This window comes from Scylla paramamosain, chromosome 22 (genome assembly GCF_035594125.1).
Source record: "Scylla paramamosain isolate STU-SP2022 chromosome 22, ASM3559412v1, whole genome shotgun sequence".
NCBI lineage: Eukaryota > Metazoa > Arthropoda > Malacostraca > Decapoda > Portunidae > Scylla > Scylla paramamosain.
This window is the reverse complement of record NC_087172.1, coordinates 2,759,713-2,782,500: the sequence shown is the minus strand read 5'-3', so window position 1 is coordinate 2,782,500 and position 22,788 is coordinate 2,759,713. Positions and strand designations below refer to the sequence as shown.

The 22,788-nt window shown below is 40.4% G+C and overlaps 3 protein-coding genes across 3 annotated transcripts in view; 2 read left to right on the top strand and 1 right to left on the bottom strand.

Annotated features, from left to right (window-relative positions):
• LOC135111894 (uncharacterized) overlaps positions 1 to 5,079 on the bottom strand; it is a 48,391-nt gene extending 43,312 nt beyond the window's left edge. Inside the window, exons 1-4 of the mRNA XM_064025591.1 lie at positions 4,887 to 5,079; positions 4,055 to 4,192; positions 3,833 to 3,957; positions 523 to 598 (exon numbers count right to left, since the gene is read on the bottom strand). Coding sequence (XP_063881661.1) covers positions 523 to 598; positions 3,833 to 3,957; positions 4,055 to 4,192; positions 4,887 to 5,079 — 532 coding nt within the window. The remainder of the gene's footprint in view (positions 1 to 522; positions 599 to 3,832; positions 3,958 to 4,054; positions 4,193 to 4,886) is intronic.
• Positions 5,080 to 6,257: 1,178 nt separating this feature from the next.
• LOC135111427 (uncharacterized) lies at positions 6,258 to 8,618 on the top strand. The gene is made up of 2 exons (XM_064024703.1): positions 6,258 to 6,962; positions 7,678 to 8,618. The coding sequence occupies exons 1-2, from the start codon at positions 6,324 to 6,326 to the stop codon at positions 7,786 to 7,788; spliced, it is 750 nt and encodes a 249-aa protein (XP_063880773.1). The 5' UTR covers positions 6,258 to 6,323; the 3' UTR covers positions 7,789 to 8,618.
• Positions 8,619 to 11,039: 2,421 nt separating this feature from the next.
• LOC135111426 (protein odr-4 homolog) lies at positions 11,040 to 21,342 on the top strand. Its single transcript, XM_064024702.1, has 8 exons — positions 11,040 to 11,301; positions 13,643 to 13,822; positions 15,386 to 15,588; positions 16,172 to 16,349; positions 16,806 to 17,087; positions 18,327 to 18,483; positions 19,182 to 19,319; positions 19,500 to 21,342. The coding sequence occupies exons 1-8, from the start codon at positions 11,197 to 11,199 to the stop codon at positions 19,679 to 19,681; spliced, it is 1,425 nt and encodes a 474-aa protein (XP_063880772.1). The 5' UTR covers positions 11,040 to 11,196; the 3' UTR covers positions 19,682 to 21,342.
• The last annotated feature ends 1,446 nt before the right edge of the window (positions 21,343 to 22,788 follow it).

The following is a 22,788-nucleotide window of genomic DNA, read 5'->3' as shown; positions in this document are numbered from 1 at the left end:
GTTTTAAGCGTGTTTTAGGTGTGACTGGATGAGTTTGATTATATTTTAGGGGTGTTTTGAGAGTTTTTTTGGGTGTGTTTTGGTGAGTTTTGTCGTATTTAAGGATGTTTTGAATGTGTTTCGGTGTGTTTTGAGTGCTGTTTGGGTGTGTTTGGGTGAGCTTTGTGGGTGTCTTGGAGTGTTTTGAGTGTGTTGAAGTGGTGTTTTTGGCCACACACTCCCCCCTATAACCCAAATAATGTAACTTAAATACCACAACCTCACCAGATCTTACCGTAACATTTACAGGATAACCTTATTAAGTCTATTATACCCACAAGGGCTTGCAACACTCCAGACACTGTGCAGGTACCCGTGAAAAAGTCTCCCTGCCTCTCCTCCCACACACCACGCCAACCCCCTAATGTATCTCTCTCTCTCTCTCTCTCTCTCTACTACTACTACTACTACCAGTGCCAGTGGCTGGGTTCAGATCCTCCAAGACACACAGACACACACACAGCAGCCCCTCCACCTCCTCACATCCCTCCACAGTCCCTGACACAGCCTCTGACACAGCCCCACAGCCTTCAGATACCATAAAAACATCAACCACCGCCTACCAGAGACCCTTCACAGACCACCGCAGACCTCTCACACACAGCCCCACAGCCTTCACAAACAGCCCCACACACCACCACAGGTACACTAGACCCCCAGCCCATCACCTCACCCACTTCCCAGCCTCCCATAGCCCCACAGCTCCCAGAAATGAAGCAAAAGGAAGGGACTATGTTTTGCTTCACCCAGACCCCCAGTAAAGCCGGCAGAGAGGGGCTAATCCCGGTGAAGTCACAAAATATAGCCTTGATTCTTCCTATAGTTTGAAGTTAATGATTGGACATGTGGAAAGGTGAGTGGTGGTGGTGGTGGTGGTGGTGGTGGTGGTGGTGGTGGTCTTTCATTCTCTTTATTTACTTGTTTTTGTTTTTAATTTTTTCTTCTTCTCTATCTCTCTCCTTTTTCTTTCCTCTCTCTCTCTCTCTCTCTCTCTCTCTCTCTCTCTCTTCTCTCTCTCTCTCTCTCTCTCTCTCTCTCTCTCTCTCTCTCTCTCTCTCTCTCTCTCTCTCTCTCTCTTAGACAAGGCTTCCTTCCCTGTTGGAGTAAAGAGAACATTAGCGTCATCTTCTCCATGTCATCATCGTATCATCAGCTACTACTATTAATGCTTTCCGTACACAAGGAGAGAAAGGCGATGGCAGTGCTTGTTTCGTGATGGGATCTCAAATTGGCCACGAATGGTATCAATATTTATTGATCCAACCTGTAAATATTCTTACAATCAATCACCAAATACAAAAGAAACAAAGTTATACAGACCAGTACAGCAAATCCCCAAATGCATATAAATCCTATCAAAAAAGTTAAAACAAATGGCCAATTTTTTTTTTTTTTTTTTTTTTTTTATGTAGGAAGGATACTGGCCAAGGGCAACAAAAATCTAATAAAAAAAATGCCCACTGAAATGCCAGTCCCTAAAAGGGTCAAAGCAGTGGTCAAAAATTGGTGGATACTCGTAAGTGTCTTGAAACCTCCCTCTTGAAGGAATTCAAGTCATAGGAAGGTGGAAATACAGAAGCAGGCAAGGAGTTCCAGAGTTTACCAGAGAAAGGGATGAATGATTGAGAATACTGGTTAACTCTTGCGTTAGAGAGGTGGACAGAATAGGAGTGAGAGAAAGAAGAAAGTCTTGTGCAGCGAGGCCGCGGAAGGAGGGGAGGCATGCAGTTAGCAAGATCAGAAGAGCAGTTAGCATGAAAATAGCGGTAGAAGACAGCTAGAGATGCAACATTGCGGCGGTGAGAGAGAGGCTGAAGACAGTCAGTTAGAGGAGAGGAGTTGATGAGACGAAAAGCTTTTGATTCCACCCTGTCTAGAACAGCAGTATGAGTGGAACCCCCCAGACATGTGAAGCATACTCCATACATGGACGGATAAGGCCCTTGTACAGAGTTAGCAGCTGCGGGGGTGAGAAAAACTGGCGGAGACGTCTCAGAACACCTAACTTCATGGAAGCTGTTTTAGCTAGAGATGAGATGTGAAGTTTCCAGTTCAGATTATAAGTAAAGGACAGACCGAGGATGTTCAGTGTAGAAGAGGGGGATAGTTGAGTGTCATTGAAGAAGAGGGGATAGTTGTCTGGAAGATTGTGTCGAGTTGATAGATGGAGGAATTGAGTTTTTGAGGCATTGAACAATACCAAGTTTGCTCTGCCCCAATCAGAAATTTTAGAAAGATCAGAAGTCAGGCGTTCTGTGGCTTCCCTGCGTGATATGTTTACCTCCTGAAGGGTTGGACGTCTATGAAAAGACGTGGAAAAGTGCAGGGTGGTATCATCAGCATAGGAGTGGATAGGACAAGAAGTTTGTTTTAGAAGATCATTAATGAATAATAAGAAGAGAGTGGGTGACAGGACAGAACCCTGAGGAACACCACTGTTAATAGATTTAGGAGAAGAACAGTGACCGTCTACCACAGCAGCAATAGAACGGTCAGAAAGGAAACTTGAGATGAAGTTACAGAGAGAAGGATAGAAACCGTAGGAGGGTAGTTTGGAAATCAAAGCTTTGTGCCAGACTCTATCAAAGGCTTTTGATATGTCCAAGGCAACAGCAAAAGTTTCACCAAAGTCTCTAAAAGAGGATGACCAAGACTCAGTAAGGAAAGCCAGAAGATCACCAGTCGAGCGGCCTTGACGGAACCCATACTGGCGATCAGATAGAAGGTTGTGAAGTGATAGATGTTTAAGAATCTTCCTGTTGAGGATAGATTCAAAAACTTTAGATAAGCAGGAAATTAAAGCAATAGGACGGTAGTTTGAGGGATTAGAGCGGTCACCCTTTTTAGGAACAGGTTGAATGTAGGCAAACTTCCAGCAAGAAGGAAAGGTAGATGTTGACAGACAGAGCTGAAAGAGTTTGACTAGGCAAGGTGCAAGCACGGAGGCACAGTTTCGGAGAACAATAGGAGGGACCCCATCAGGTCCATAAGCCTTCTGAGGGTTTAGGCCAGCGAGGGCATGGAAAACATCATTACGAAGAATTTTAATACGAGGCATGAAGTAGTCAGAGGGTGGAGGAGAGGGAGGAACAAGCCCAGAATCGTCCAAGGTAGAGTTTTTAGCAAAGGTTTGAGCAAAGAGTTCAGCTTTAGAAATAGATGTGATAGCAGTGGTGCCATCTGGTTGAAGTAGAGGAGGGAAAGAAGAAGAAGCAAAGTTATTGGAGATATTTTTGGCTAGATGCCAGAAATCACGAGGGGAGTTAGATCTTGAAAGGTTTTGACATTTTCTGTTAATGAAGGAGTTTTTGGCTAGTTGGAGAACAGACTTGGCATGGTTCCGGGCAGAAATATAAAGTGCATGAGATTCTGGTGAAGGAAGGCTTAAGTACCTTTTGTGGGCCACCTCTCTATCATGTATAGCACGAGAACAAGCTGTGTTAAACCAAGGTTTAGAAGGTTTAGGACGAGAAAAAGAGTGAGGAATGTACGCCTCCATGCCAGACACTATCAATAACTTAATGAATGGATGTTCAGGCACTAGCAATACATATTCCTCTTGATTCCATTTAGTTTTAAGCCATTTGGTTATCCTTGTTCCTACAATGATTATCCCTTCTTTATTCATACTAGGACCTAGCCTTTGATACCTTGTTTGCCAATTTCCATCTATCTTCCTTTGCATTTGTTTGATCCAAAACATCTCTGCCTTCAACAACTGTTGTGCATTCGGTTCCCTGGATAACTCCAACAATGATCTCGATTGTGATACGTGCAGAACTCTTGCAGTTACACTGATAAGTTTATCATAATCACTGAACTTGTCAATATTTGGAACTACATTCACTTCAGCTACAGCACATGAACTCTTTCCCTCCCTGACGTAGTACATCTGGTATTTCAACACCACAATGCTGACTGATGGGCCAATCCCATTTGGGCAACCTTAAAAATTCAGGTCCTAGTTGCCAGGTAGAGTTCTTGTGGAGAATGCTGGGTCTGCAGCCACGAGTACACAAATCTGCAACATTGTTATCAGTGCTGACCCAGTGCCACTCGCTAGGTTGGCTTTTCTCTTGTATGTCTGTTATTCTGTTTCCCACATAAGCGTCAAATCTAAAAGACTCCTTTTGAATCTGGCCTCTCACTATCTCTGAATCAGTTATATGGACAACGGTATCAAATGAACACTGTTTCTTCCTCTATGAATTGTCTTAATCCGCACGCAACACTGCCCCACACAACTTGAATCGTGGTACAGTAACCTGACGAAGAGGAGCCAATTTACTCTTTATTGCAACCAATGCACATTCAATAGATCCATCCATCATATGCCGTCTCACATATGCCACTGCCCCAAATGCTTTCATGCTTCCATGAGAGAAAACTACTAAATCAGGATTACCCACGGCATCCTTAGGCTTTAAACATATTTTAAAGGAAATATATTCCATTTCGAACATTTCCTTGAATGACAATTTCCATTTCCGATGGAATTCTTCATCAACGGCTTCATCCCAACCAGACTTTCTGCCATCGGCATTCATATCCACCACCAACTCCCACATGAGTAGTTTCATTTTCAGTGTAAAATCACCATTCCCAATGGATCGTATATACTGGCTACTTGTTTCAAAATTATCCTTCCTGACAGCACTGTGGGCAATTCCTTTTCTAAGTCTTCAACAGTCAAATACGCCTTTGAAAACAGTTTTTCATTTCCTTAGAGAAGTTCAGGTGAACTTTAAACATGAACATATACTTTTGAGGATCCCAAGTCAAACCTAAAACCTTCTCCTCCTTCGAGTCTTCAATTTTTGGGTGCATTAATGACACATTCCTGTCACCTGACACTGTCCATCCCTTGATTTCAAATCCTCCCATGTTAAGCACAAGCTCAACTTCCTCCATTAGACGGTGGGCTTCACCGTGATCAACAACACTTGTCAGTAAATCATCCACGTAAGAGTTACATTCTATCAGTTTGTTGGCATTTGGGCACTGACTGGACATTTCTGAAGTTTTCCTGAGAGATATCATGGCAATTGCTCCTCCTGGTCTTATCTACACGAATTATTACATTTATGGAAAAAAAAAAACTACTGTCACTACAGACGGCCCCACAAGCGTAGAATTATCGTACAAAGCGTACGATAGTGAGGAAGGGTATCGTACATCGTATTTGAAGCAAAATTGTCGTACAAACACGATAATTATCGTACGAATGGCAGCCCTGCATCACAACCTCTCCAAACACCGTTCTGCGCATGCGCAGTCTCTCGGACGCATCAGAACTATCAGAAAAATATTCTTTCCAAGATATCCGCGTCGTTTCCGTTCTGATCCGATGCGTCGTTTCGTTTCCGATCCGATCAGGTGGGCGTTAGCACGTTCAAATGAAAGGTTTAGATTTTTTTTCCGATGATTCGTGTCCGTTCCGAAGTGTCGTTTCCGATCTGGTGGGCGACAAGCTTTAAAAGTGTACTCATTTAATACCATCACTAGTTGAAACATATTCCAAACACCCTTTTCAGTGTGTCAGCATCCTTTACCTCCTCACTTAGTACGAAGGGGAGAATAAATGTAACGGGGAAAGGGAATGGGAGAGTGAAGAAGAAATGTTATGATGAAAGCGCGCTATTAGTGTTGTCTGTCATTGGAAATGTCATTTCACATCCTGTCGAGGGGCTTAGGTGTTATCATGCCATATGATCGTTTTTTTGTTTTTTTTTCCATCTTCTCCGTGTACATGTGAGTGTTATACTGTAAAAAATGTTTCTCCCTAGGCAGCGCCACCAAGGTCCACTATTTTCAAAGGCAATAGAGATGATTAGCGGAGTTCTCAGTAGCGTTTCTCCTATTAATAACGTAAACATTTTGTCAATTTGTCACTATGATCATAAAAAAAAAAGAAGTTGCTACGTGGCTTAGTTCAAAAGCTTTCTTGTATTAGTTCCACGTATGTACAGTTTCTGTTAGTTAATGAAGCGAAGTTGCAAGCTACTGATTAATTTAACGTATTTTATTTATTTATTTATTCACTTTTAGAGAGGTGCTTCAGCAGAGGATTTACTGCTTTATACGTGTTCCCTTAACGTGTTCCTTTATATTTATAATGATAGTGTATGTTCTGTGATACTAAAAGTTTTTCTTGTCTTATACTACTGCTCATACTGTGTGTGTGTGTGTGTGTGTGTGTGTGTGTGTGTGACATCCGCGCAGTCTCAAGTCTCGTCCCTCAGTTTCCTTTATGACCTCTTGTCAGTTACAAAGCGCCTTTCGCGATGCCGAAGGTTCTGTTTTATCTCCTGTTGGTGGCGGTATTAGTTTCCACACCTGGGAACGCCCTCGGAGACACAAACCATTGTAGCGCACCCGCTGAGCACGACTTAGATAAAGGAGATGTCACTGAGATCCTCAATGTAAAGCAGAACTCATCAAATAAACCAAGCATCACTTATGTAAAACCTAAGGAGGATTTTGAGGGTGTCACCGTGAAGGTTCAAGAAGGCAAGAAGAGCGAGGACGCGTGGTTTGCTGCAGATGGGACGTGCCTCCCAGCTAACGGCTCGTGGTGGAAGTTTAATGTGGGAGTCACTCTAAATTCAGAAAATAAACTATTCTTCAGATTGTACTGTGGAAAATGCAAATGGTCGTGTTCCAACAGTAACCCTCACATAACGAGCATAGAGACCATCCTGGTGTATGCTCACGGCCCATCCAGTTGGAACACAACATTAAAAAACTGTACGGCACTCGAAAGCGATTATCCTGAAAGTTCCAACAACCCTTGCGAAAAACCACCTACCCAGTTCCTGCTATGGGTGGTGGCGGGAGTGGTGGCGGTGGGGCTGGTGGTGGTGATAGCGGTGGTGGTGGTGGTGGTGGTGGTCTCAGGCATCAATGTCGTTCAGTTGCATCACGTAAGTAGGGCCGATTCTCTCTCTCTCTCTCTCTCTCTCTCTCTCTCTCTCTCTCTCTCTCTCTCTCTCTCTCTCTCTCTCTCTCTCTCTCTCTCTCTCTCTCTCTCTCTCTCTCTTTGTGTGTGTGTGTGTGTGTGTGTGTGTGTGTGTGTGTGCCAACAATAACAATAATTACTACAATGATAATGCAGTAGTAGTAGTAGTAGTAGTGGTAATAGTAGTAGTGGTAGCAGTGGTAATTGTAGTAGTAATAGTTGTGTTAATGCTGCTGCTGCTGCTGTTGTTGTTGTTGTTGTTGTTATTGTTTCTGTTGTTGATATTATTGTTGTTGTTGTTTTTCTTGTTGATATTATTGTTGTTGTTGTTTCTGTTGTTGATATTATTGTTGTTGTTGTTGTTATTACTGTAGTTGTAGCAGCAGCAGCAGCAGCAGCAACAACAACAGTACTAGTAGTAGTAGTAGTAGTAGTATTAGTAGTAATAGTAATAGTAGTAGTAGTAGTAGTAGCAGTAGTAGTAGTAGTAGTTGTTGTTGTTGTTGTTGTTGTTGTTGTTGTTGTTGTTGTTGTAGCAGCAGTAGCATTAGTAGTAGTAGTAGTAGTAGTAGTAGTAGTAGTAAAAGTAGTAGCCATAGCAGTAGTAGTGGCAGCAGCAGCAGCAACAACAACAACAACAACAACAACAACAACAACAACCAGGTCACGTATTCTTGCAGATTTCCAACGCAAATACAAGAGCCAGCGAGCCTGAGGTGCAGGAAACACGCAACAGCCTGTACGAGCCTCTGAGCGCCTTCCAGAATGCTGCTGCTCCTCGTCCAACATGAGGCGCTACACGTCAGTCAGAACAACTTCTGCGAGTCCTTGGATGAATACCAGCAGAATCGCGCTTTTGATGCCCAGTAAGTTACGCGAAATGACAGTGCTCCCTACCTATCTTCCGCCGAGTGCAATAAAACACATACACACACACACACACACTCAGACACGCGCTGCCGCCTGACGCGCCTCGCCCGGTCCGTGCCACCAGACACCACAACAAGATAACGCCCATAAAGGCGTCGCGCTCGGACCGGTACAGACTCAGCGCGATTCCCACCATGGTGTGAGCCATCAAATGATAGTACTTCCCTTCTAGATTAGACTTAGCCTTAGGATAAAATTAATGTCAAGTATTTCCCCATCCCCTCTGTACATTTTCAATTTGTTAACTGCCTGAAGAATAAACCGTTTATTATTATTATTGTTATTATGACATAATTTCGAAGCACCACTGACTTTGTGTGTGTGTGTGTGTGTGTGTGTGTGTGTGTGTGTGTGTGTGATGGCGTTTTCCCAGTTATCTTACATGACGTGTTTCCTTTTGTACTTCTAACAGAGCAGTGCCTCCCACACACACTCCTTTCCATTTTATTGTGTTTATATACGTAAAATCATATATTTCTATAGTTTATATCCTAGCACAGTGTTATCCTGTGTTACTGAGAGAGAAAGAAATAAAAATATTGATGTATTAATTTAAGTGTGTTGGTAAGTTTTGTCTGTTACCTTTCTTTTTCTGTTTTGCCTTATATGTAATTGATTTCCTCCATGATTTTAAAAATAATGTAAGCTTATAATGTATGTGATGTGTTTTATAAAGTCTTCTTGGGCTACACGTTTCGTCTTTCATTCCTTTTACTGGTGAACTCTGGAGCTCCCTGCCCGTTTATGGATAGAGATGCTAAGCAGTTTAGGTGTGTATATTTTTCTACACGGATTGTCACATGTAGGCTTACTGGCTTGCGCAAGGTGACATAAGCAAATTTCTTGAATCAGGATAGGCCAAGAAATAATGGGTTCGACCTTGAAAAAGTTAGATTAAAAAAAAAAAACAGGAAGGATTTATTTCTGAAATAGAGTGGTACATGAATTAGAGTGGACTCAATAATCAGGTTAGTGCTGAGTCATTAGGGAGGTTTAAAAGAAGATAAGACAAATATATGGATGAGGATGGTAGATGGATTATGTTTCATGTAGTAGGGACTGCCACGTGTAGGCCTGATGGCTTCTTGCAGCTTCCATTATTTTCTTACCTTCTTATAAATAAAAATAAATGAATAAATCTGGACGGGGTGGAGCCGAGTGGCACCGAGCCATCAACCAGAGAAATAATTAAGGCAGGTCAAAAGAAAGCCTGTTCTGAAACCTTAAAGTTGTTAACATGAACCAGAGTAGACTGTATGTTTAATGTACGTTCAATGTTTATATATATATATATATATATATATATATATATATATATATATATATATATATATATATATATATATATATATATATATATATATATATATATATATATATATTACGCATAATAGAAAACACAATACATTATATCTTGATCTTGATCTTCATGGTACAGGTGGCACAGGATCACTCCTGAGCCAGGCCTTTGGATCGGCAACTCCTGTAAAAGGGAGGAAAAAAAAAGAGAAACGAACAGCATGCTCTATCCTAATTGTTCATACATCTGGCACGAAACATTCTCTTCAGAAACTCTTTCACCGCCTCAATCATCCTTTCATTCGCCTCTCTACACAGTCCCAGCAACAACACCATCCACTCCTTTCCTGTCTTTTCCACCCTTTCATTCCTATCATACCTTAACTCAGTCAGTATCATTTGCATCATCTCATTCCTGTCTCTGGCGTACTTCACACACTCCAGCACCACATGTTCCACCGTCTCATCCTCTCCCCATGTCACACATCTGGTACACTTTGCTGCCGGACTCAGACCACCTGTAACTCCTTGCATTCACATCCATACTCTGTGCCTTCGCTCGGAAGAGAAGATCACCACCCAGGCTTCCATCATACCACCTTTCATACCTCGGGGCCCGTTCTCCTTGTACCATTCCAGGGTCATCTTTCTTTCTATCTCATTCTTCCTTTCATTCAGTCCCATACATTTCACTTCTTTGTCTATCTCATTCTTCCATTTTCTCACATCCCATTCGGCTCCCACTCTGCCTCCTCTTATTACCACCCATTCACGCTCATTTTGATTTCTTCCAGCCATTCTTATCGCCCACACAATTTGCAATCCATTCCTGTCTGTCATTCTCATGCACTTCTTCCTCCATTTGCTTCCACTTTCGTTCCACAGGTACACCTTCCTTGCTATTCTTGCATCATCCATTCTCTCAAGCCTAATCTTGTACCTAAGTGTGGCTCCATCCCATGTCACCTCTCAAGGCTTCAACTGCTGTGCACCTCGGTGCACTCAGTGCTATCCTTGCTACTCTATTCTGGCCCACTTCTAACTTATCAATTTTACTTTCATTCCATGCAATCACATCCATACCATACATTATACTTGGCACAGTCACACTCTTCCACACTTCTCTCAACACATCATACTTACTTGCTCTCATCCTTGCCACGCTTCCCAGTCGACCTACCCATCTTTTCATTTTTTGCCTTTGCACACCCACTAGGACTCCACATCCCTAAGTACTTGTAATCTTGCACCTGTTTAAACTCACTCTCTCCAAGTCTCCATACCACATTACTTTCATCCTCTGACCTATTCACAATCATTACCTTGCTTTTCTCACTGTTAAACCTTACTCCAAATCTTTTCTGTACCCATCCACAACATCCAACAAACTTTGAAGTTCATCTGACGATTCACTCATAACAACTACGTCATCTGCATAAAGAAGCACACATACTTTATCATTCCCCACACTTACCCATACATTCATTCTTTTCATCCTAGCTGCTAGCTCCTCTGTATATAGGAAAAGATGAAGTAAAAAAAAAAGAAATTTAATAGACAAAATCATATGATATGGGAAATACATAAGGCAAAAGAGAGAGAGAGAGAGAGAGAGAGAGAGAGAGAGAGAGAGAGAGAGAGAGAGAGAGAGAGAGAGAGAGAGAGAGAGAGACGTGAAAAGAAGCCAAGAAAAATATAATAAAGACACATAATATAAAAAAAACATAATAGGAAAAGAAAAATTACAAAAAAAAACACATTATATGGAAAACATACAAGATTAAAGAGGCCCCGTTGAAAAGACAGAAAGCTTTCTGCAACACCTTGCCTCGCCTCGCACTTTGTTTACCTCTACCAGCTGTTGCCTGACACCCTCGCCTGCCATTCCTCGCCAGCCACACACGAGGCCTGCGTGCTGGTGACCACTGAGGAGAAGGTGTGAGTGTGAGAACGTGGTGGTGAGCGGCGAGATGGGGGTGATGGGGCGCGTGGTGTCTGCGGATGACAGCCTGCAGGACAAGCTGACAGCCCTTGCCAAAGGATGCAGTTTTCAGATCGGTCTGCTCATAGGACAGGTGAGGACATAGCAACATAAGGGGTTTTAACGAAATAACGTCATCGTTTGTCCAAGGGCTAGGTTAAGTTTAGATTAATTCAGTTCATTAATGTCTTTGATGATTCCTTCCATGTGCAGGTCATGATTTTAAAAGGCATCACATTTTTTTTACCAGAAATAGATAGTCAGTTTCTCCATATTAGTAGGCTAAGGTTGCTTCCATAAAACATGTTATTATTATTATTAGTAGTAGTAGTAGTATCATTATTTATTATTATTATTATTATTATTATTATTTTTTTTTTATTATTATTATTATTATTATTATTATTATTATTATTATTATTGATCTAGTTTTTGGTTGTTTTGATTATTTTGTATGATGAAATGTATGTGTGAAGACTGGGATTCCTGTGTGGTTGGTGTGAGAGATTTCACTTAGAAATGAATGGAGAAGTATAAATTCTGTTTTCCTCAGTATTGGGTTTATAATGTCCCAATGTCTGAGAAGAAAGTATATGTGCTGTAAGATTAAGTTTAGAAATGTCCAAAGTTATTTGGGTATTAGTAAGTTGTATGTGGCTGCTGGGAGACTGTAGTGTAGTGGAAGTGTGGTACAAAAGCATTTCAGAATAGGAGCATACACCAGACCAGCCAGATGTGACACAAGGTAAGACACAAAATTTGCTGCTCAGTATTGAGACAGAATGGGTCAACCTGCCGTCATAGTTTAAGCCTAATATTTTTGTCACTGTCTGTGTGTGAGGGGTGTGGTGGTGGACCGTCTAGGTGTATGGCCTGATGATTTTTATTTATTCATTTTATGTATGAGGGGCAATGGTCAAGGGCAACAAAAGAGCAAAAAAAAGAAGACAGAGCCAACAATGATGCCAGTCCCAAAAGAAAGACATAAATGATAATAAAAAATTGGAGGATAAGTGTCTTGAAACCTCCCTGTTGAAAGAATTTGAGTTATAGGAAGGAGTGTATGTGTAGGTGGGGCCACTATGGTACAGTGGTAACATGCACAGATGGGGGCCAATGTCCTTAAGTGTGCAGATGTGAATCCTGGCCATGGTCTGAGGTCAGGAAGAGCATTCTTTCACAGTGACAGTTCCCAAGTAACCATAATCCAAGCCCACCACCAGAAGGCCTTGTCTCCATTCATCCGAGGAACCTGGAAGAAGTCTACGAAGAGAGAGAGAGAGAGAGAGAGAGAGAGAGAGAGAGAGAGAGAGAGAGAGAGAGAGAGAGAGAGAGAGAGAGAGAGAGAGAGAGAGAGAGAGAGAGAGAGAGAGAGAGAGAGAGAGAGAGAGAGAGAGAGAGAGAGAGAGAGAGAGAGAGAGCGAGCATGATTTGTATAGATATCACATGTGCCTCCAAGTGTTACTGTGAGTTTTGGTTAACAGATTAATCACATTCCTCAAAAACTTGGTAAATCCAAAAGTGGGATAATTCATTCATTCTTTTTTTTTTTTATTCATTGCATATTCAGTTTTTGAGGTGATACAATTTAAAGATTTTTATTAATCAAATGCAAATTCTGAAATCGTAAATTAGAACAAATACAAAATCATTATCATGTTTTTAACTTTGAGAATTCAGGAGGTGAATGTTTGGAAGATGGAATTGACCTGCCACCTCAGCTTGGCCTCAGTGGATGGCAGCGGACGGTCGCTCTGATGACGGTGATCTCATGTCATGTCAGACTTTCATAGTAACCACTCTCTCATTAGTGATGGTGACTTAATGCTATATCTTACCTTCAGTCTCACCTTTTTGTCTTCATGATAGTGATTTAATGTGTCATGCTCATGGTCACTATTTTTTTTTATTTATTTATTCTTTAATGATGGTAATTTAATGTTGTGTCTTATTTACAATCTCTCTGTTCTATTTTGATGATGGTGATTTGATGTGTCATACATTTGTGGTTGACATTTGTTTATTTATTTATTTATTTATTTATTTATTTATTCATTTATTCATTTATTTATTTATTTTCTTATTGATGATGGTGATTTAATGTTGTGTTACCTTCATGAGAAGAGGAAAAATAAAAGATTTGAGTTTAATGGAAAGAATCCCAGGCAGGAGAGCAAGAGGCAGACCAGGAGAGAAGTATATGGACAGGATAGTAAGAAAAACAAGAGAACGTTTCACAGCTTGTTGTCTACTGCAAATGACAGGAGACAGAGAGGTGTGGCATTCCATGGCTACCAATGTCTGCAAGGGTATGGCACTTTGATATGATATAAGATGCCTTCACTAACACCATTGTATCTTGGTGATGGTGACTTTTCGTGTTTTGTGTCTTGCCATCAAGCTCAACATTCTCTAACATGCACATCCCATCTCAGAACACAAGTGAGAAGGACATAATCGTCCACCTGGCACCCACACCTGTGCCAGACGAGGGCGACCTAAGTTCAGAGGAGGAGGAGGCAGTGCCAAGCCCCAGACATGAAGCCAACAAGCCCAAGTTCCCAGACTCCATCCCCAAGGTGGTGGAGAGCACAGTGTCTCAGCATGCTCGCCAGGTAGGCCAGTGTCTCCCTCTTGTTGTTCTCACCTAATTTTATTTTTACAAGATTATGTCAACTGTGTAATGTTCTGTCTTTTAAAGTTAATTTGTCACACTTATCTTTAAAGCTATGAGTGCTCATGTATGTGTGTTTGTTCTTACCTAACTGTATTTTTACAGGATTGAGTCTAGCTCATAATATTCTGTAATATTCTTCTAAAGTTAATTGGTCATATTTATCATTAAAACTATGAATGCTTTTTGCACACACAACTTTGTCAGTCAATGGATTCTATTAGCAGATTGCTCTGTCAGGAAAACTATATTCCTCACATCTTTCTTCACATTTTTTTGTACAATTTCTTACTGTGTCCTCTTAGTGTAGATTGTTGTGGCACCACAAAATCCATGGTAGCATTTTTTTCTTTTCCTTCTATCTATTTGTACATCATTTTCATGTTACCTGATTTTTGTCTCCTCTCTATTATTGGGAACTCCAGTTTGTCAAGCCTCTCTTCATAACTAAGATCTTTCAAGTCTAGTACCCATTTTGTAGCTGCTCTTTGCATTTTCTCCGTCCTTTTGACATGTTTTCAGATCTGGATTCCATACTACTGCTGTATGTTCAAGTGTTGGTCTTATGAATGTGATTATTTTCTTAATCATTGTCCTGTATCTTGTGAGACTCTCTAAAATTTGTGTCGATAATGCTAATGATAATATTTGTTTTGTTCACTTGATATATTCTTGTACGTTAGCTACAGAAAAGAGACTTGCTTTGTATTTTTTACTTATTTACTTATTTATTTATTTATTTATTTATTTTTATACATAAGAGGGTCACTGGCCAAGGGAAACAAAATGAAAAAAACCCCACTTAAGCACCAGTCCCAAAAGAGATGTCAAGAGAATCATAAAAAATTGAAGGATAAGTCTCCTGAAACCTCCCTCTTGAAAGACTTCAAGTCATAAGAAGGAAGAAATACAGAAGCAGGCAGGGAGTTCCAGAGTTTATCAGAGAAAGGGATGAATGATTGAGAATACTGGTTAGCTCTTGCAATAGAGAGGTGGACAGAAAAGGGGTGAGAGAAAGAAGAAAATCTTGTGCAGTGAGGCTGCAGTAGGAGAGGAGGTATGCAGTTGGCAAGACTGGAAAATAGTGATAGAAGATATCAAGATATGCAACATTGCGGCAATGAGAAAGAAGCTCTGTGTAGTCTCTTAATCTTGATTTCTTGGATCTTTCTCTGTTGGTTTGATTCTCTCTTTTTCTTGGTTATGCTGTCTTCTCCATGCTCCCTTGTTGTTGTCATATACTGGGCCTAGGATAATTCTTAACACTGTTGTCAAAAACTTCTAATTTCCTTCTTCATTTTCTGTTGGTGTCCATGCCTCACATCCATATAGAACTGCTGGTTTCATAGCAGCACTCTAGGCCCTCAGTTCTGATTACAAAACTTTAATGTGTAATTTTGGAATACACACATAATCACATGCTTCAAATATGTCACAGGTTAAACAAGAAATCATTGCTTAAAACTGAGAAGTGTGCAGAATGAGGTAGCAGGGCGTTTTCCAGGTTGTGCGAATGCTGCCCGGTGGCCTTGACATCATTGGGGTGTATGTGGTGACGCCCCTTGCTGACTTCACCACCTCCACCAGCCAGTCCAAGCTGCGCTCCATCCTGGCAGCCACACACAAAACTACCTCAAGGATCCTTCTTGAAACAGCAGAGACAAGGACAGAGAAAGTCATCCTTCATGTGTGCACACAATCCTTCAAGTGAGTTTAGTCTTCATGCTCTAATGTTCACAATACTCTTGTTGGGATGTGTGATGTGTTAATAGTTCATCAGCACTCAAAGCTGATACCATGAGACAGTTTATAAAATATTTTACTGGCTTGTATGAATACTGAAGTAATATGTTTGTTATACAAAGCAGAATATGGAGACTTAGTTTTAGATGCTCATGTTTGACTTCACATAAGGTTGAAACCAGGAATCACAGAACTAGTACATTTTTGCAAATGATCTTGTTTGTTCATATATTTTTACAGTATTTGAATGTCCATGAGACCATCCCTTTTCACTAGGGGCCAGCAGGGGTGAAAGTGTGAATGATGTATGTATGAGTGTACTGTACTATGTTTGGCCCACCCCGTGTGGGCTTGCTGGCCTGGTATATAGATAAATCAGTAGATTACTACTACTACTAATACTAATGATATCCCTTTCCACCAGAGGCTGATGGGGCTAAGAGGGTGAATGAGTTGTGTATGAGCGTGTGATGCTTTGTCTGGGCCACCCAATGTAGGATTAAGGTTTACAGATAAGTAGATGGATTTAATATTTTCTCACCAACAGAATTGTGTGTAAGACACTGGACATCTCTGCCACAGCTTCCAGCACACAAGAAAATGCTGACCTGAAGTTCCAGCGAGGTGGCAGCAAATGGCAGCAGCTCAGTTATGCTTACAACATCAGTCTTAACTTTTGGCTTCCCAAGGACAAGCCATCACAGTCACTCTACAAGACTATAATAGTAAGGCAGGGCAGGTGCAGCTGTGGTTTTGTATGCACCTGTGATGACTGATAATGATGATGATTATTATGATTATGATATGATGGTGGTGGTGGTGGTGATGATGATGGTGGTGGTGATGGTAGTAATGATGATGATGACATATGTAGCCAAGAGGTGGGTGACGTGTGTATTCTTCATTTACATGTGATGGTTTTATTTTATTGTGATTTTTATTTTTCCATGTATACTCTGATATTTTTGCAATTTTCTCATCCATACCTCTCTCTCTTAATGTCTGATCCTATTCTGCTAGTTGAGTACCTTTATGAATCACATGCTTCAGTTGATCGATGACTAAAGTGAGGTGTGACTGTTATAATAGTCTTGCCAACTAAGTTATTATTTTACTTTTTATTTAGATGACTTAGTAACAACAGTGTCGTACATACTGAATTGCTGCCTTACTTTTCTCAGAGTCTCATTAAGCCGTGGGCAAAGAGTGTGACGCAGAGTCTGATCCTCATCGACTCAGAGCTCCCAGATGATGAAGAGCTCCTTGATTCCACAGTGGAGGAGAAGCCAGCAAAGAAGAAGGGAGGAAACAGAGGTCTGATGGAATTCGTTCCCCCAAAAGCCTATAAAGTGGAAATCCTTGACCCGTGCATCCCAGTCTTGCCTTCCAATGGCCTGACCGACATGAGTGGCAGCATCAGGCTTTCCGGCACACTGGCAGGCCTGGCTTTTGTTCATTCCAAGGTGAGGGCTGTGGATTGGTCCCAGTTAGGGCTCTTGCCAAACTCTGTGACTGATCCCCATAAAGTGAGGGCAGGAGTGCTTTCTGTTCTTTTGATTCCTATAAAATAAGGGCAAGAGTACTTTCTGTTCTTTTGATTCTTATAAAATAGGGGCAAGAGTACTTTTTCTTCTGATCCCTGGAAAGTAAGGGCAGAAGTACTTTCTCTTCTTTTGATTCCTATTAAATGAGGGCAGGAGTACTTTCTCTTTTGATCCCCATAAAGTGAGGGCAGGAGTACTTTCTCTTCTCCATTGGGGCTCAAAGAGCTAAGAGAGTGGTGTGTAAGTTGTGTGCCTTGTCCTGACTATTATTGGGAGAGAGAGCCTTGGTATATGTGTGCATGTATGTAGGGGCTCTTGCAAGGGTGAGGGTGGTGAGGGTAATGGAGCATGGGACCAGTGTGTGGTGTGCATGGCATGGTACTGTGATGAGGTTAACCCTTTTACTGCTTTTGTCATTTTTTTGTTAACATTGAGATGACTGAAATAAGTTTCTTGGATGGACATTAGGGAGAAGGTGGTGTGAGGTTAGTTCCATCTTTGTTAAGCTACAAAAGTACTTATTTAAGAAACTATAGTGTGAAAAATAAGTCTTTGGAGCTGTAGATGATTGTAGGAAAGATTAATTAGCAGTGAAAGGGTTAAAAGTGAGTCACACATTCGCTGCACATGACAAAAATATTGGTCTGGAAATATGAAGAAATCTGTTTTTTTTTATTTACTTGTTTATTTATTTACTTGTTTATTTATTTTTGCCTGGGTTATATTTTTCCTACTAAATGCATACATTAGCATGTTTGCCAGCCACAAAGATGCCTATTCAAGTCTTAGGAGTTTTCACTTGTAATTTTTATTCTTCTGAATTGAAATATCTGTTGTGTTCTGTCTTTTCCCTTGATCATATCCATAGTGTTCAGAATGGTGAAATGTATAAGGATATATATAATGTATATTTCTTAATATTTCTTAAAAACCACCTTGTGTGTGCAGCAAAGAAAGCTAAGTCTATTTAAGATAAAGGAAAAAAAAGATTGGTGGTGTTAACTAACTGTGGTGGAATGTATAAAGAAAAGTTTATTTATGAATATTTCTTAAAAACCATCTTGTGTGTGCAAGAAAAGGTAAGGCTGTGTAAAACAAAGGAGAAAAGATTGGTGTGGTTAACTGAGTGTGGTTGTGATGAGGAGACTTGTGTTGCAGGCCACAGTGGGGGAGGCTCGTGCTGCTGTGTTAGTTGACTTGGTGAGGTCCGTCGTGTCTCGGTGGGAGATGCACTGTGACTCCCTGGTGGAGGAGCCGCCTTCACACCTCATCGGTCCCATCATACATGAGCCTCCGAGGCGTGTGTTTCTGGAAGGTGTGCACTACATCATCCCTTTGTAACTTAACATTGTAGCCATTGTTATTGTGTATGTGGGGTTATCATTCCTGTCAGTGTGTGTATGTGTGTGTGTGTGTGTGTGTGTGTGTGTGTGTGTGTGTGTGTGTGTGTGTGTGTGTGTGTGTGTGTGTGTGTGAGGTTATCATTCCTGTCAGTGTGTGTGTGTGTGTGGGTTATCATTCCTGTCATTGTGTGCATGGGAGATCATTCCTGTCTGTGTGTGTGTGTGTGTGTGTGTGTGTGTGTGTGTGTGTGGGGTTGTCATTGGTGTCAGTGTGTGTGGGTTATCATTATTTATTTATCCTGTCTTTTTTGCCTGGCCAAGTTATGATGCTTGACTTTCTAGATATGTTATCATTGGAGATTGAAAAACCTTTTACTTTAACAAATTCCTGAAAAACAAAATTATTTCCACGAGAAAATGGTCATTTATTGATCAAAAAATAATAGTCATTGTCTCATACAATGACCTCACAGTTCTCCTCTATTATTACACTACCTTTTTGTATTCTTTTCCCTGAGAATGATGGAGTGTCATATCTACCCTAAGCTTCCAGAATTACATACTTTCCTGGCTGTACTTGACAAGTAAAAGATGAATATTAACATACAGTCATAACCTACTCAGGTATTTATTGCTTTGATTTAGTGAGCTGCACTGCTGGTCATTGCAGGTGGTGGGCTGCCAGTGAGCTTGTGTGACTACCTGTTTCCGGGAGACAGCTGTGCTGATGCCTGCCAGTCTGCCAAGGAGCTGCTCGGTCTTAAGATACGGAAGGAACATGTTGATGACTCGCAAGAAACTTTAGCAGGTGAGGGGTAGTGATACATTTTGTGGTTGTAGTTTCTTTGTGCCCTTGGCCAGTATCCTTCACATGTAAAAAGAATTAAATGATTGAAAAAATTGAAGATGATCTTTAGTTTTGGTGCAATAATCAGTACACATACACACTTAAAAAAACAGTTATTAAGCAGTGACATGCTTCTAACAGATGCCTCTGAAGTGATGTGCAGTGGAGACATCAGTGTGGGTGGTGCTGAGGAGCTTGAGTCCCAGGGTGCCAGCAGAGAGGGCCCCTGCTCCTCCACACAGCTCCTCCTGGTTCTGGCCGTGGCTGCTGTGGGAGTGGGTGTGTCCTTTGTTAGTCTACAAGGGTCGCAAGTGTTAACATAGGTGACAAGTTTTGTAGTCCAATGTTAATAAATCACAGTAACTGAATTATTGTTATGGTCTAAACAAAGAGATCCTTAAATGTGTAAGCAAACTTTTATATTGTGTAGGGTTTCATAAATTGTTTTGGGAGCGTTTCTTGAAGCTTTTAATTTTCGCAGTTATACCATGGCAGGTTCATATATATATATATATATGTATATATATATATATATATATATGGCAGGTTCATCAGGGCTTGCTTCGTTCATTCCTGGTATGTTGATGGTTCTAGTAATGTTTGTGCTCTCTGTATACCTTACGGAACTTTTGTCCTCAGTGTGTATGATTTTAAGGTGCATGTATGAAAGTAAGATGAAAGCTTCCATTTCATGGTGTTGTAGTTTTTGGTTACCTCTTATGATTAGTGTCTTGGTCTATTGTGAAGCTTAACAGAGACAACCAGTTTGTGTCAATGGTGGAAGTGATGTGTTCTTTCCTCCAGACACTCTTTGCACCACTTTATTATTCAGGTTCACACATACTGTGATCATTAATTTTCTGTGTATTTTTGTCAAGGGTAAACCTTGTCTGTGCATTACCACATAAGTGTTGGAGGGTCTTGTTCTCATTTGTTTGGCTTCTTACACAGCTAATGGGAGTGTTCAAGATACGTCAGTGTGGGGACCTGTGCATGTTGGTCAGACAGTGGTGCTGCCATCTTCAGTGACTTTGCTGGTTGAGTCAATTGTATTACTTAAAGATATTCAAGATAATAATAGGTCAAGATTTCAAGGTTTTCAGAATAAGTGTTTTATATTGGTCACTCCATAACCAAAAATTTGAGGTGATCAAGATTGTAATCATATGATATATTTGCTGTGACAAGATTCTCTTTATGAAAGTGACATTTACTTTTACATTTTACATTTACTTTTAACCTTTTCACAGTGATATGCAACAGTTCACAGCACTAAAGGCAATGCATGGAGTCTTTATAAACATCCACAAGAAAGAGGAGGATAAAAAGAATAGATATTGCAGTTCTAGCCAATACAGTGTTTGTAAGTGGCTGTAGAACAAGAGAAGGTATCTCAATAAAGGAAAAATGTGGCAAATAGCAGTGAAAGGATTAATGGCAGCTGTAGAAAGTAAATGGCAGAGTAACATTTATGTGAGCAAAACAAAACACCTAGCAAGACAGGGGGAAAGATATGAGAGGACGGAGCTTCCCCTCAGCCCCTTCACCACCAGCCACCACACCTCAGTAATCCCCAGATCAAAGAGAATCAAATGCTTTGTGCCTCCCTTCCCCCTTGGGTGATTGTTCATTGTTTTTATAAGACTTCATATGAGTGCTAATTCCCATCTTGCATAATTGTTCTCATGGGAAAGTTTACGTTTTGGCTGATTAATTTTTTATCATTTCATCGCACACTATGGTAAAGTTAAATAAAGTGTAGTATGTTGTTACCATAGATGCATTATGGAGATATCTGCATTACTATAGCAGTGTGCATCGTATATAATTTATTTTTAACGTGGTGTATTTCTCAGCCATGTACTATATTATGGGATGGTTCAAACTGTAATGTTAACCTTTTTATATGGTCGAGTTAAGATAGCCTTGTTGGCTTTTTGGAAAGGGTCCATATTGGCTACAATAAAGTGTATTTACCATGGAACTTGTATGCTTTTATGCTTCCAGTCTCAGTAGGGAAAATTGAAGAGCACATGTACAGTTGCCCAAAATATTGACATCACACCCTATAAAACGTCAGACAAAAAACATCATCATTTCACCTAACACATCCACAGTTCTTCTCAGTCTCTCGTGGAGTTCTACACATAAGACAGCTCATTAATCCATACATTAATACCTGTTCAGTTTATAGATTTGAAATTCACTGAGTTTGCAGCATCAACTCTTGGGTCAACTGTACATGAGCCTTCACTGCTAATGTTGTAAGGGTTATTCTTGTCTGCTTGCTCCTTGTACAGCTGAATATAGGTAAGAGCTTGAGTACTAAAAGAGGTAATAGTGAATGTTGCAGATGTGTGAGGACGTGAAGTAAGGAATGCAAAGATTTATTGGTTCTCTCAGAAGATGGTGACCTGTTACTGCTCAGGATTGGGAAGAAACTGTAGTATTTGTGCTAAACTCTCTCTCTCTCTCTCTCTCTCTCTCTCTCTCTCTCTCTCTCTCTGGCTTGGACCAAACTATCCAACCTGCATGGCTGATCCCCATCAAGTGAGGCAGCAGTATTTTCTTCTTTCTTTTGGGGACCAAGAGGCTGAGAGAGTGATGCAAATATGTGTGAGGATGTGAAAGTTGTGTGCCTTGTCTTGGCAACCCTATTTTTGGGGGGAAACAGCCTTGTTATAGGTATGTAAGTATATATATATATATATATATATATATATATATATATATATATATATATATATATATATATATATATATATATATATATATATATATATATATATATATATATATATATATATATATATATATATATATATATATATATATATATATATATATGAATTGCCCAGTAAATTCAGTTTTATAGTAATGCTAAAAAAAAGCAGTATTAATCAGTACATAATTTTTACTGGCATTTTATTAAATAAAGCTTACATTGACACTTTAAAAACCTTGTAAGTGAAAATGAAATGCAATTAATATTGAATGCTCCTGGCAAACTTCGTATTAAATATCTTTGAATATGAAACATTGCTTTTGTTCACGTAGTTACCCATTTGTTGCTCAGCAATCAGTACTAAAATGCTTGAATCGCAACATAATGTAACTTTTTTTCTTCATTAACTGAGAAGTGTAATGCTTTTTGTTAGCAAACCTGGGCATTGAAGGATAACACTGTCTGCATGTTATAGTTATCCACTTGTTGCTCAGTAGTCAGGCTAAAGTGTGTGAATCACAACATAATGCATCCTTTTTTCTTTTCCTTTTAGCTGATGAGTGTAATGCTATATGTCAACAAAATCTGGGCAGTGAAAGGGAGCACTGTCTACAGGCAAGAGCAGAAGGTGAGGACAATCAAAGGAGTGTTATGTGCAGTGCTGGACAACACACCTTGGCTCACACACAGCAACTCAACCTGATG

Coding starts and splice junctions, on each gene's coding strand:
- LOC135111427 (XM_064024703.1), top strand. CDS start 6,324: ATGCCGAAGGTTCTGTTTTATCTCCTGTTGGTGGCGGTATTAGTTTCC. Junction 6,963..7,677: donor ATGTCGTTCAGTTGCATCAC/GTAAGTAGGGCC, acceptor GTATTCTTGCAG/ATTTCCAACGCAAATACAAG.
- LOC135111426 (XM_064024702.1), top strand. CDS start 11,197: ATGGGGGTGATGGGGCGCGTGGTGTCTGCGGATGACAGCCTGCAGGAC. Junction 11,302..13,642: donor TCGGTCTGCTCATAGGACAG/GTGAGGACATAG, acceptor ATCCCATCTCAG/AACACAAGTGAGAAGGACAT. Junction 19,320..19,499: donor CTCGCAAGAAACTTTAGCAG/GTGAGGGGTAGT, acceptor TGCTTCTAACAG/ATGCCTCTGAAGTGATGTGC.